The sequence below is a fragment of the Cetorhinus maximus genome, chromosome 1 (assembly GCF_964194155.1).
Source record: "Cetorhinus maximus chromosome 1, sCetMax3.hap1.1, whole genome shotgun sequence".
Lineage (NCBI taxonomy): Eukaryota > Metazoa > Chordata > Chondrichthyes > Lamniformes > Cetorhinidae > Cetorhinus > Cetorhinus maximus.
In genome coordinates, this window is record NC_135879.1 from 199,571,304 (window position 1) to 199,584,349 (window position 13,046).

The 13,046-nt window shown below is 43.0% G+C and overlaps 1 protein-coding gene across 5 annotated transcripts in view; it reads right to left on the reverse strand.

The window, feature by feature from the left end:
- rai14 (retinoic acid induced 14) overlaps window positions 1-13,046 on the reverse strand; it is a 249,163-nt gene that overhangs the window by 26,573 nt on the left and 209,544 nt on the right. For 3 of the 5 annotated variants that reach the window (XM_078551675.1, XM_078551656.1, XM_078551666.1), the window contains 2 exons: window positions 1,016-1,102; window positions 707-799 (listed from right to left, as the gene is read on the reverse strand). In XM_078551675.1, the coding sequence (XP_078407801.1) occupies window positions 707-799; window positions 1,016-1,102 (180 nt within the window). The remainder of the gene's footprint in view (window positions 1-706; window positions 800-1,015; window positions 1,103-13,046) is intronic. The other 2 variants (XM_078551693.1, XM_078551684.1) reach the window with 1 other exon arrangement.

Consider the following 13,046-nt stretch of genomic DNA (forward strand, 5'->3'; position numbering starts at 1 on the left):
ACAAAGTTGCCGGGTTCCCCAGTACTCAGGAAACATTGTCAACAGCACCTGAAGTCGAAAAGCTGAATGACAATCCGGCTTGCAGCCTTGTTACCATATTTAAAGTTTCAACCTGTTGATTAGCTGCCCGCCCACCCACCTTCTGGTCTCAGTTAAAATTAGACATGCAGAGATCAGAGGCTGGTTTGGATTGTGAAGCAGATTTTTCAGACGTTAACCCCATAGCCAATGAAAACCTTCCATTTTTCAAAAAAAAGATTAAAATTTAGCCTATTTCTTCAAACCTCTCGGTAAAGGAGAGGAACCTCCTTTTGGCAGCAATTCAACTCCCAACAAAGCTGCTGACAATTCTTTATATTAACCAGCATATAATTGTACATTTGCACTTTTTCCCTCAGACACAATAAACGCAGTAAGCAGTATTACATGTCTTTTAAACTTGGCTATTTAATGTCTCTAGTATTAACTTGCATCTGAACAGCATAAGTTTATTAGAATTATAACATTGCCCAGAAGAGTTTCCTCCAGTAGAACTTCTTTATAGTCCACTGAAGTAAAGAAAACAAATTTGAATCTTTTAATTTTTCTGTGACCAAGGTCTCTACAGAAAAGTGTTCTTTCAAAGTATATTCGAAATCATGATATTTCTCACTCATTTGGATGTAGATAAGTCAAAATTAAACTGGACATTAGATTGGAAAATGACCTTAACAGATGATGCTTCCACTTTAGATGGCTCGTAGTCTGATGAACGAGGACTGTGGGACTCTGGAGTTAGTACCTCACTAGGCTGGGGACCCTAGACAAAACACCACAAAGTATCAATATTTAAAGTGCTGACTGCCAGTCGTAAATCCTCATCGTAATAGAAAAACAAAACGGCTAAACATTGTTTTAATCAGTCTGAGAAATTCTGTAACTAACCGTTCTTAAAAGATTCAGTGCAACTGAATTTCTATCTAAAACATTTATGCTGCTAATTAAATGGTCATTCGTTAGATGCTTTTCCTTTTACCTGCATAACACTGGTTGGTGGTGGTGGTGCTTTTCGTTTTTTAGGAGTTCCACTTCTATCTGCATAGATTTTAATGGCAGGTTCCAGCTGAAAATTTTACAGATCAGAAATGTAGAGGAGTTAGTTTTGTTAGTAAAAGTTGTGAATGTTAAATTAATACAATTAATTAATACATGCCTTCTTCTGTTATTTTGTTCCAAGTTTGTGCATGCTGATTTAGTTGAGAGTTTAACATGCATAAGCAAAACTCAAATTTTAAAAATATGGACAGTTTTGACGAATCTATATTATCAGAAGCTTTGCATTCAGCGTGAATAAAGCAGCAATCCTTTCTGGGCATTGATAGTTAAACTGAAAAGACGGTAATATGCAGAAATCATTAAAGAGGTTCTAAGACGCTTTTGACATCAGCAAGTAATTAGCCATAGGGCAGGATTTTACATTCATCAGGCAAGCGCGCGCCCGGCCTGATCGGGCGTAAAATCACACATGATGTCATCGCACACTCTTGCAATCTTTCAGTCAGCGGATGTGTGCGAGAGTTGGCAGCTCACCTGCCGACTCTTAAGAGGCCTATTAAGTCCCTTAAGCGATTAATTAAGTTATGTTTTTCACTGCCCACTCAGCCGTTCGGTTGGCAGGCGGGCGAATAGGCCAGGCGACCTTTGCATTTTTTACGAAACCTCATCCACAGACGGGATGAGGTTTCCAACGATAAGTAATAAAACACAAAAAAATTTTCCACTTCGTTTTAAACATGTCCCTTTTCATGTGACTAAATCACATGTGGGAACAAGTTTATATCATTTATTAAATCTTTATTTTCCTTTGTCCAAATCTTCAGCTCCCTGAGGCAGCTCTGTGCTCTCAGGGAGCTCTCAGCATGTGCTCCCCTGCGCATGCGCAGACTTCCGTGCTCGCCCTCCTCCTGCCCCCACCCTGGCAGCGCTGAGCCTTTCAGTGCACCTTTTTTGGCCAGCCAGCGGGAAATCGCGGTTGGGGCCCGATTGCAGGTGGCGGTCTGTTTTGTGGACGCCCCCAGGCCCGCCCGCCGCGCCTGACGAAGCGAAAATCCTGTCCATAGTTCACAAAGGACTACAGGCATCTTTCTCCATTAAAAAGAGACGATTGGTTCTATATAGTTTGAGGGACACCATTCTGCAAGTATGGGTCAAGGAGAGGAGGCCAACCTCCATAAACTATCACAGCATGGGGATTAAACCCGCGCGAGTGGCGTCAGTTTGCATCACACTCTAACCATTTAGCTAACTGAGCTAACTGACCCCCACCAGCAGGTCTCTGGTTTACAAAAACAACTGATAGAGAAGGTGGTAAATTCCATGGGACTAAATGGGCAAAGACAGCTGAAGCAGTTAGAAAAGACAGGACATATTGGAGACACACAAGTCTGAGTGATGGTCTGCTACCAGATAAAGGGGGTCTACACATTTGCAGGACTACAGGAAAAAGGCAGGGGACCAGCTAATTTGTTCTTGCAGAGAGCCGACAGAAGTTCGATGAGCTGAACGGCCTCCTTCTGGTGGAAAAAAATAGTTTATTTTAAGAACCGAAAGGGACTGTGTTTGTATTCAACAGGCCAAACAATAGAAAAAAAAACAAGATGGTTTAAAATTTGCAAGCATGCTAAGGCATCGTTACATTTTGGGATATTTGTCCATTTTTCTGCAGAAAGTATTTGGGGAAACATCATATTTAAGAATGGCATTTTAAAACAAATTGCATTCACCCAAGTTTCTTTTTAAAAAAGACACAGCGGTGGTAAGTGGTTATAATGTTAATGAATTTTGATTTAATGTTATTTCCCCAAACACTGCATACATAACAAGTGATCTGTTAGCCATCTTGGTAATCGATAAACATCTCACACCAATTGCATTGGAGATCTCGGGTCCCTGATGCTCAGCAGGGGAGCATGTGCTCACAGGCCCTCAAGTTGTGAACATAGGGAGCTGAGAAAATGCCATTGGTTAGGTTTCCAAACAGAAGAATACCAGTTAGAAGTGAATGGGGTAGAAATTTATTTTTCATGTAATTTTCAGGTTATTGGTGTTTCACATACCAATTTTGTGGTGAGGCTTCAAAATATGCAAGAAACACCATGGCCAGAATTTTTGGCTCGGCGTCACTGCGCATCATTTAGATTTTCACTCGCCTGCACACCCGTTGAACTGTCAAAGGCCGATTAAGGCCATTTAAATATCAATTAACGTAATAAACTGAGCTGCCCGTCCAACCTCAAGGTTGGCGGGCAGGTGAAGAGCCCAGGCGGCCTTCGCATTTTTCATGGAGCCTCATCCACAGGTGGGATGAGGTTTCATGAAGGGTTTATAAATTAAATAAAGTTTTTCATTAATGTTCCTTGACATGTCCCAGCTCATGCGACACTGTCACATGAGGGGACATGTCTTAAAATATTCTCTTTTCTTTATCTAAACTTTTAAACTAATCTCCCTGAAGCACCTCTGTGCCTCAGGGAGATTTCTGCGCTCTTTCATGCGCTTGCGTGAAAAAGCGCAGGCCCTGACTCAGGGGACCACCCACCTCCTACCCCCACAATGAGTGCACGTAAAATGGCAGTGCAGATCCAATCGGGGGCGCCGATCGGGTTCGCGCCCACTTCCACCCAGCCCCGCACAACCCCCTCGACGGGGGGAAAAGTGTGCCTTCCCTTTAAGAGGTGCACGCTGGCTTTAAATTGCATCACAAACACCCGATAATCAGTCTCCTATCTGGTGAGCTGCTATTAAACAGTGCAACTAGTGCTGGCAGCCCACTTATTTAGTGATATTGAAGCCCTCTAATCAATTTTACTTCAGGAGCATGCTATCTGTGCGGTGGAGGGGATGGGGGACTGACGATGTTTGTGGGAGCTTGTCATGTGCAAATTGCTGCCACATTGCCTGTATTACTAATACAGTAATACTGTATAATCAAAAGAAATAATCAAAAGAAATTTATTTTGTCAAATGCTTTGGGGTACCCTGATATCTTGACAGGAGTTGTATAATTTCAAGTTCTGTCGTTCCTTTTTGCTAGTGAGGTTGCACACATGAGCACGATGAAGTCCAGGTCCAGCTTCTGTGGCATTGTTAGGCAAGGCATTCAGACCATGCAGTAAACCATGGATTGAGCTCTCTGAACACTGCAGTGGAAGGCCCCACAATGATGAAATGAGAGCTGTAGGACAGTTGTGTGTGGAGCTCAGGCTGCTGCCATCATGGTTCTGGGAGCTAGCACTCCTCATGCTTTCATTCTCTGAAGGAAAACATGAATATGTGTGGAGAGCATGAATAGAGGCTTTTAGAGCATCATTACCATCTTCAATCTACTTTCTCCCCGCCCCCCATGCAGAGCAGTGGATATGTAGAGGCACAGTCCCATGACAGTAGTGATGGCTCCCTGGAACAGGCTCATGCCATCCTCTCCAAAGATGACAGCATGCCCACTCCCCTGCAAACCTTTCACCCAGTACCTTTGTTGGTTTCACACAGTCGGCTGACAGAGGCTCTCACATTTGACACTGAACACAACAGTCTGGAGCTGGGCCCTCAGCTAGTCGAGCTGCTCCAGACCACACTCACAGCTACTTCAATTATCCTTTCTGGACAATCAGCAGCTGTTCACCTCTGAGGCTTCAGTGACAGGTGAACCACCTTGCAAGAGCATTAGAATATTTAAATGATCATAGAGGCCCAACATAATAAAACTGCAGTTGGGTTATTTCAATTCAACATTAAGAGAAGGAAAACTAGTTAAATCCAGAATGTAGAAGATGTGTAGTAAAGGGGGTTTCTTTTGCACTGATATTAGTTTTTGTACCTTAGTTGTGTAAGAGGAATACCTAGTAGTGACTGAGAACATTCAGGAGTGGCAAGATTGTGGTTGGGGCTATTGACTGCTAATATCATATCTTAGTTGATGTGCAAAGTGTAGTATGTTAATTATTTTGTATTATGCGGAAGAAATTGATACTGATTGAATTAACTGAGTTCGATCAAAACTGTTGCTTTTTATGTTCACTTGTTGTGCAACAAAGCAGATAAAGAATTTACATTATAAATCAATTAAGTCAGCAGGGATATTTTTCAGATTGGAGAAGCACATTGACGACACATCTGAAATAGATCTTCAGCCGGAAGTGCCATGTGGATGGTCCATTTCGGCCTCCTCCAGAGGTCCCCAGCATTACCCATGCCACGCTTCAGCTAATTCAATGATGCACTACCATCGATGAGTCCGCCACTATCAAAATCCTGGGGGTTACCATGAACCAGAAACTGTGGCTACAAGAGCAGGTCAGAGGCTAGGAATCCTGCAATGAGTAACTCACCTCCTGACTCCCAAGGCCTGTCCACCATCTAAAAGGCACAAGTCAGTAGTGTGATGGAATACTCTCCACATGCCTGGATGAGAGCAGCTCCAACACTCAAGAAGCTTGACACCATCCAGGACAAGGCAGACCGCTTGACTGGCACCCCTTCCACAAACATTCACTCCCTCTACCATCGATGCAGAGTGGCAGCAGTGTATACCATCTACAAGATGCACTGCAGAATCTGACCAAGGCTCCTTAGGCAGCACCTTCCAAACTCACAGCCGCTACCATCTAGAAGGACAGGGGCAGCAGATACATGGGAACACCATCACCTGGAAGTTCCCCTTCAATCCACTCACCATCCTGACTTGGAAATGTATCGCCGTTCCTTCACTATTACTGGGTCAACATCCTAGAACACCCTCCCTAACAGCACTGTGCGTATACCTACACCACATGGACTGCAGTGGTTCAAGGTGGCAGCTCACCACCACCTTCTCAAGGGCAATTGGGGATGGGCAATAAATGCTGGCCTAGCCAGCGAAGCCCACATCCTGTCAATGAATGAAGAAAAAAAAATATTTCAGACCACAAGGACTCGAGGTACCAAATTTTCATCCCTGGGTTGCACCATTATTTATGTAGGCACTTGGACATTCAGAGGGGGGATCTGCTAATGATTTAACTTTAAAATATTTCCTAGCGGTAGAAGGTAGAGTGGGAAACTCTGTCCTGAGTCTATGCTCAAAGTGAAGAAAGTTCAAGTTTTAGAAAGTGAGCATTGAGGAAAGGACACAGGGTGACTAAGTGACGGTTAAGTAGGAATATAAATAAAATGACGAATAACATGCCTTATCTGCATCCATTTTACCTGTAAAACTGGGTTAACGTTACCATATTTGTTCTGGTCGCTTGCTGTTTCATGAAAATGAAAAATTTGCTAACGAACCAACGAAGTAGAAGAACTTTTGATGAGAGACAGATTTGAATGAGCAATGAACTACTAAGATGAGAGGAAGAGGAGGAAGAGGTGGATAGGGGTATATATGTATCAATGTGGCCAAAGAAAAGAGATATCAGTATTGACTGATCCTATCAAAAGGGAGGGAGAGAGAAAGAAAGGAAAAGAAAGATGCAGATAAAAATGAATGAGATATAAAGGAAAGATGCCATTCTCATGGGTAAGGAAATAAATAAAATCTAAATTTACATAGAAACTTGACTCAGAAAATTTCTTGTCCATTTCACAATCACAATGCACCCTATCATACCTGTAAATTTCCAGGACTTGAAACCCAACCTTCCCACACCCCCCCGCCACCTCCATACTTCACCGTTTCCACCCATCTTATTTCATACATTTCAAAACCTGATGCAACAGCTGATATCTAGTTATTCATGTTAAAAGCAACTACATTTCCAGGGAATTATCTAACAGCCAGGGATCCAGCATGTGCACAATTCTTTCCTGCTTGCTGGGATGGTAACACATGCTGGACAACAGATAAGTACAGGTGCCATCCATAGGCTGGGATTTTCCATGCCCGCTGGCGTTGGGCGTGTTCGGTGGCGAGAGCGACCAATATGGCGAGAAGGCCAAAAATTGGTTTCACGATATCGTGAAACCAGTTTATGATCATCCGCTCAGCCGGGTTCCCAGTCATCAGACTTTGGGAACCTCATTGTAATACATCAGAATATCATTATAAGGACAGCCTGCCCTATTTATTCTCCCCTCCCCCCCACAAAGCCCAGGCTGGATCGTCTGCCCACATCGTCAGGAAAATATGCCAATGTGTTCCACAACAGCACATATAAGGGGTGCACTTGATGGGCTGCAATTCGCTTAGAACTTCAAGGTTTGCCTATCTTGCTTCAGTCAGCACTCGCAGACATCAGCACCGGACTTCACAGACAGCACCACATCACTTTTAGGGGGCTCACGGGCAGGTCTCTACCTACAAGATCAGCCATATGTAGGTGGATTTTCAATGGCTGGGCAGCTAGGGTTTGCTTGGGAAGGGGGAGAAGTGGCCTCAGACAATGGAAGAGGATGCAGGACGAGGGCTGTACTGGGGAAGGAGGGTATCCCAGGGTGTGTGTGGGGCACATATTGATCTGCGCAAGTAGCCTCAAGATGGTGAGGGCTGAAGAGGCAGTCTCAAGAGGAGATGAGGCCAGATAGACATGTGATGGTACATGTGTGAGGATGGGGATGATGTTCCTTGAGCTGGCAGTGAGTGAGATGCTAGTGAATGTGTGATGGGCTTGAGTGTGAGAGTTTAGAGTGATGAATAGTACTGAAGACTTGTGCTCCAGAACTTGCTGTGCCCCTAGCCAAGCTGTTTCAGTACAGCTACAATACTGGCATCTACCCAGCAATGTGGAAAATTGCCCAAGTACGTCCTGAACACAAAAATAGCAGGACAAATCTAACCCGACCAATTACCGCCCCATGAGTCTACTCTCCATCATCAGTAAAGTAATGGAAGGGGTCATCAACAGTGCTATCAAATGGCCTTGCTTAGCAATAACATGCTCACCTACGCCTAGTTTGGGTTCCCCCTGGGCCACTCAGCTGCTGACCTCATTACAGCCTTGGTTCAAACATGGACAAAAGAGCTGAACTCCCGAGGTGAGGTGAGGGTAACTGTCCTTGACATCAAGGCAGCATTTGACTGAATATGGCATCAAGGAGCCCTAGTAATACTGGAGTCAATGGGAATCAGGGGGAAATCGCTCCACTGGTTGGAGTCATACCTAACACAAAGAAAGATGGTTGTGGTTGTTGGAGGTCTGTCATCTCAGCTCCAGGACAGCACCGCAAGAGTTCCTCAGGGCAGTGTCCTAGACCCAACCATCATCAACTGCTTCATCAATGACCTTCCTTCCATCATAAGGTCAGAAGTGGGGATGTTCGCTGATGATTGCACAATGTTCAGCACCATTTGCAACTCATCAGATACTAAAGCAGTCCATGTCCAAATGCAGCAAGACCTGGACAATATCCAGGGCTGGGCTGATAAGTGGCAAGTAACATTCGTGCCATACAAGTGTCAGGCAATGACCATCTCCAACAAGAGAGAATCCAACCATTGCCCCTTGATGTTCAATTGCATTGCCATAGCTGAATCTCCCACTATCAACATCCTGGGGGGTTACCATTGGCCAGAAACTGAACTGGACTAGCCATATAAATACTGTGGCTACAAGAGCAGGTACCATGCAATAAGTAACTCACCTCCTGATTTCCCAAAGCCTGTCCACCATCTAAAAGGCACAAGTCAGGGATGTGATGGAATACTCCCCACTTGCCTGGATGAGTGCAGCTCTCATAACACTCAAGAAGCTCAACACCACCCAGGGCAAAGCAGCCTGCTTGATTGGCACCATATCCACAAACATTCACTTCCTCTACCACCGACGCAGACTGACAGCAGTGTATAACATCTACAAGGTGCACTGCAGGAATTCACCAAGGCTCCTTCAACAGCACCTTCCAAACCCACAACCACTGCCATCTAGAAGGACAAGGGCAGCAGATGGATGGGAAAACCACCACCTGGAAGTTCCCCTCCAATTCACTCACCATCCTGATTTGGAAATACATCGTCGTTCCTTCACTGGCGCTGGGTCATAATCCTGGAATTCTCTTCCTAACGGCACTGTGGGTGTACCTACACCACATGGACTGTGGCGGTTCAAGAAGGCAGCTCACCACCACCTTCCCAATGGTAATTGGGGATGGCAATGAATGCTGCCCCAGCTAGCGAAGCCCACAACCCATGAATAAAAAAAAGAGATGGTTGCCATACCCTGGCTGTAAAGATGAGATCATTCATCCTCTATCTGCATTGGATGGGCAACCTGTTCTGCGCAGCATTGGCACTGATCACCACTACCATCACCTACCAAGCCAGAGTGGTAATGTAGCTGCCCCTCCTGAGGCCAGAGCAGGGGTAGAGGACATCACAGCCGGTGTCCAAAAGGTGCTCGAGGACTGCAGTCTTCTTGCCTTTCGGGGCCATGTCTTCTTTGCTGCAGTCCTGGGCTGGAAGCGCTAAGTGCAGCTGTACTTTAAATGTGGTGCTTGGCATGATGAAGCGGCGAGGCGATGGCGTGGCAGGAGAATCGGAGCCCTCCCGCCATCGAAACGGAGTGTATCCCAGGAATGCATAATTAATACAGCGGGTTTGGGGCGATGCGGCGCAAAAAGCCGCCATTGCGGCTGGAGGATAAAACATCGTTTTTCCTGCTTGCTGCCGCATCTAGTGCAAATCTGGGACGATTCCGCCCATAGTTTCCATAAGAAAAATCCTTTTTTATTAGCTGGCATTTAGAAGATGAAACAACTTTTTTTCTTCACCAGCAGAGCCTTGAGGTCAGAACATGCCAGATTTGTTTATTTTAAAAATATAGGATTGTGTGTAATTTGCCTGTTTCAAGGTACATTCACAAAATACCTTATAACTTAAATTAAAAACAAAAAATGCCGGAAATACTCAGCAGGTCAGGCAGCATCTGTGGAGACAGAAGCAGAGTTAACGTTTCAGGTCTGTGAGCTTTTGTCAGAACTGACTGTTTTTATTTCTGATTTTCAACATCTCAGTAGTATAATGTTCTCGTACCTTGCAATTCAAGTTTAATTAGTGTAAACGTCAAGTCACCTTCTTTAAGCAATTTTAGATAGTCATTATAAATGTGAAATTATTTTAATTTTTTTTGTGCCACTCTTTCTATTAAGTATGAAAATCAGCACTACATTACAACATACTATGGTCCCTGATTAATACTGAACTGGACAATTGAGTAAATTCAAAACTTCCAACAGTCCTCCAAGATAATGACCAAATACAAAAGCACTTATTACTATTTTAAAAAAAAGAACAATTGGTGCATGTTTGAGGGTATCATTTTATTCCATGCAGAAAAGGAGAAAGGAAAGTCTGCCATGCATGATAGATGAGAGATAGTTAAATCACAGCACTTTTTTGGGGGAAATTGACATTCTGGAAATAAAATTACCAGAAACAAAAATCCTAGGTGTGATTTCGTAAATATACACCAAACAATTTTTTAAAAAAAGCATATTTCAAACTTCTGTGGAGCTTTAGAACAATGTCTATAAGCTGTAAAATAAAACCCTGACTGGCTAATGAAATTATAGGGCTGTTATCAAAGAATTGGAGGAATTAAATTTAATACACAATTACCACATATAAAAACCAGGTAACCATGAATAAATAATGGTACAATGGCTCATTACTTGGGAGAATTCTGGAAATAAATTGGATAAATTCCTTTCTTCCTTGCAATGGTACTTGGAATACTCTAGTCAAAGGTCAATGCAAAGTTTTCCTCTTTTAAAGCTAAACCCAGGTACAATAGTGATGATTCCCAGAGATACTTACGATCTCTGCATCCTTAGATTTTGTTATCTGTTGACCGTATTGATTTATTACTGACGCAGCATAGTCTCAGACCTCATCTCAATCATTTTGCCTTTCTGCCAAGAACTTACTTTGAAGTGCATATTATTTCTGCAGGCATTTTCATATTCAATATATTTAACGCCACCAAAATAAATGAATGAGTCCAAACATTTTTAGGAAGTTGTTAACCCACTAAAATAAGGATAACTTAAAGGATTTAAGAAATAATAAAATAGTGGACAAATGAATTTTACCCAAATTCATTAAACAATTGGTTATAAATACGAGAACAGGAGAGATTCAAGCATGGACTGCAGGGCAGGGAACTGGCATAAGGCTGATTGCAACTGTTAGGGATGAGATCGCAGGAAAGAGTCAAGAATCCTAGGTTATCTACCTTGAATGGAAACATTTGAGAGGTGATTTTGTAGAATATACAAGAGTCAGAAGAGCACAAAATGTACATGTACAATATTACTTCATATTAAATTGAGTGTGTAGGACAAGGAGACACAGATTGAAGCTAGTGAAGATTAAATTAAAACTGGTATCAGATAGTTCTTCTTTACACAGTAATTAATGTATGGCATGATCTTTCAGAAGGATTAGTGAAGGCAAAAACTCTGAAGTCATATAAGAAACAATGAAATGCGACAATGGGAAAGGGAGATATTGCATATTTTTGGTCAAATGGTTTTCCTCGCCTGTTATTCCTGTGTCAATCCCTAACATATATAAAAAAATAATCCTACCAGGAGGAAGATAATGATCAGCTTAAGAAATTACCTATTTACACATTTCTTCTGTTCTCAGTTGTACAATGAGATGCTGCCTTATATGAATTTGAATTTCTGCTACTTCTAATCAGGGCTCAAATCCGGTTTCCTTTTTTTTTTACAACCCCCAGAAGAATATTCACCTATTGATCTTTAGGCAAATAACGACTACCCTCTGTGCTACTTATGAGGAGCCCCCAATATTTGATGGGCAGGCAGCAATTTCTCCGAAAGCCTTTAAGCTCATCCACTGCTGATCTCCATGAATCTTATCCTTCACGTCAGTCTCCCTATACATGTCCTTAGAAACCCGCCACTATCTAATGACATCTCATGGCTTCCACGGTTCTACTTTCTGACAATCATATGTGTTCATCTTCTCATTTCCCTTACCACTTGCGCAAATTCCAATTGTACTATCATCACCAACAATCCATGGAAGAAATTCTACAACTTCTCACTTTTGTACCGGTCCTCTACTGAGTATGAGCTTTACCACCGGCAATTTCTTTAAACCTCTCCTCTCACCTCTACCTTCGATGCTCTTGCTTTTCAAAAACAGTCATTGTCTGCCCCTTACTTCCATCCCTGCAACATGGCCTTGACTTCTGCTTCATCCCATCTCCACTGCCACAAAAACCACTATTCACATTATGTCACTTTCAGATTCAATGCGACTTGCAGACCTCACATATCCTCCATCTAATTCAAACTTAGCTGTCCTGCACCAAATCCTAACTGACTTCTGTTCCTGCTGACATACGTTTGCTCTCTGTTCCCCCAAATTGTCTATGTTGAAATTCTCATCCTTTTCTTCAAACCCATCCCTCACATAAACCCCAACCTCTCTTAGTTGCCACTTCCACCCCCTGGCTGTTTGTGAATCTCTTTGCATCTCAATTCCTGAGAATTGAAGGCTGGGCCTTCACTTACTTTGACCCTACTCAATGGGCTTCCCTCAAACTCTTCTGCCTCCCTTCCTTCTCCACTAGGATGGACAAATAGTTGGCAAATGGAGCCCCACACAGATAAATGAGAGGTACAGGTTGAGTATCCTTTATCCGAAACTCTAGCGACCGATGGTGTTTTCTTAGTCGGATATTCAGTTTTCGAATGTGCTATTCCTATCGTACTGAACATCCTGCGCTAAAGGTCGGGTCCAGTTGGCAAGGGTTGTGTCGGCTCGGGTCACTGACTTCCGTGCAAAATATGTTCAGCTTTTGGATGTGTTCGGTTTTCGGATGCACGGAAAAAGGATATTCGACCTGTAGTACATTTTGTAGGAAGGATAGGGAGGTCACTTATGACTTGAAAGGTGCAAGTCTAGGTGGGATAGAAGAAGAAAGGGATCTCAGGGAATAAATACATCAATCATTCTAAGCTTCGCCATGTGTTAGCAAGACAATAAAAAAAAATAAGCACTGGGTTTTATTTCTAGGTGGATAGAATTGAAAAGTAGGAAAGTTATGAAAAACCTGTATTGAACC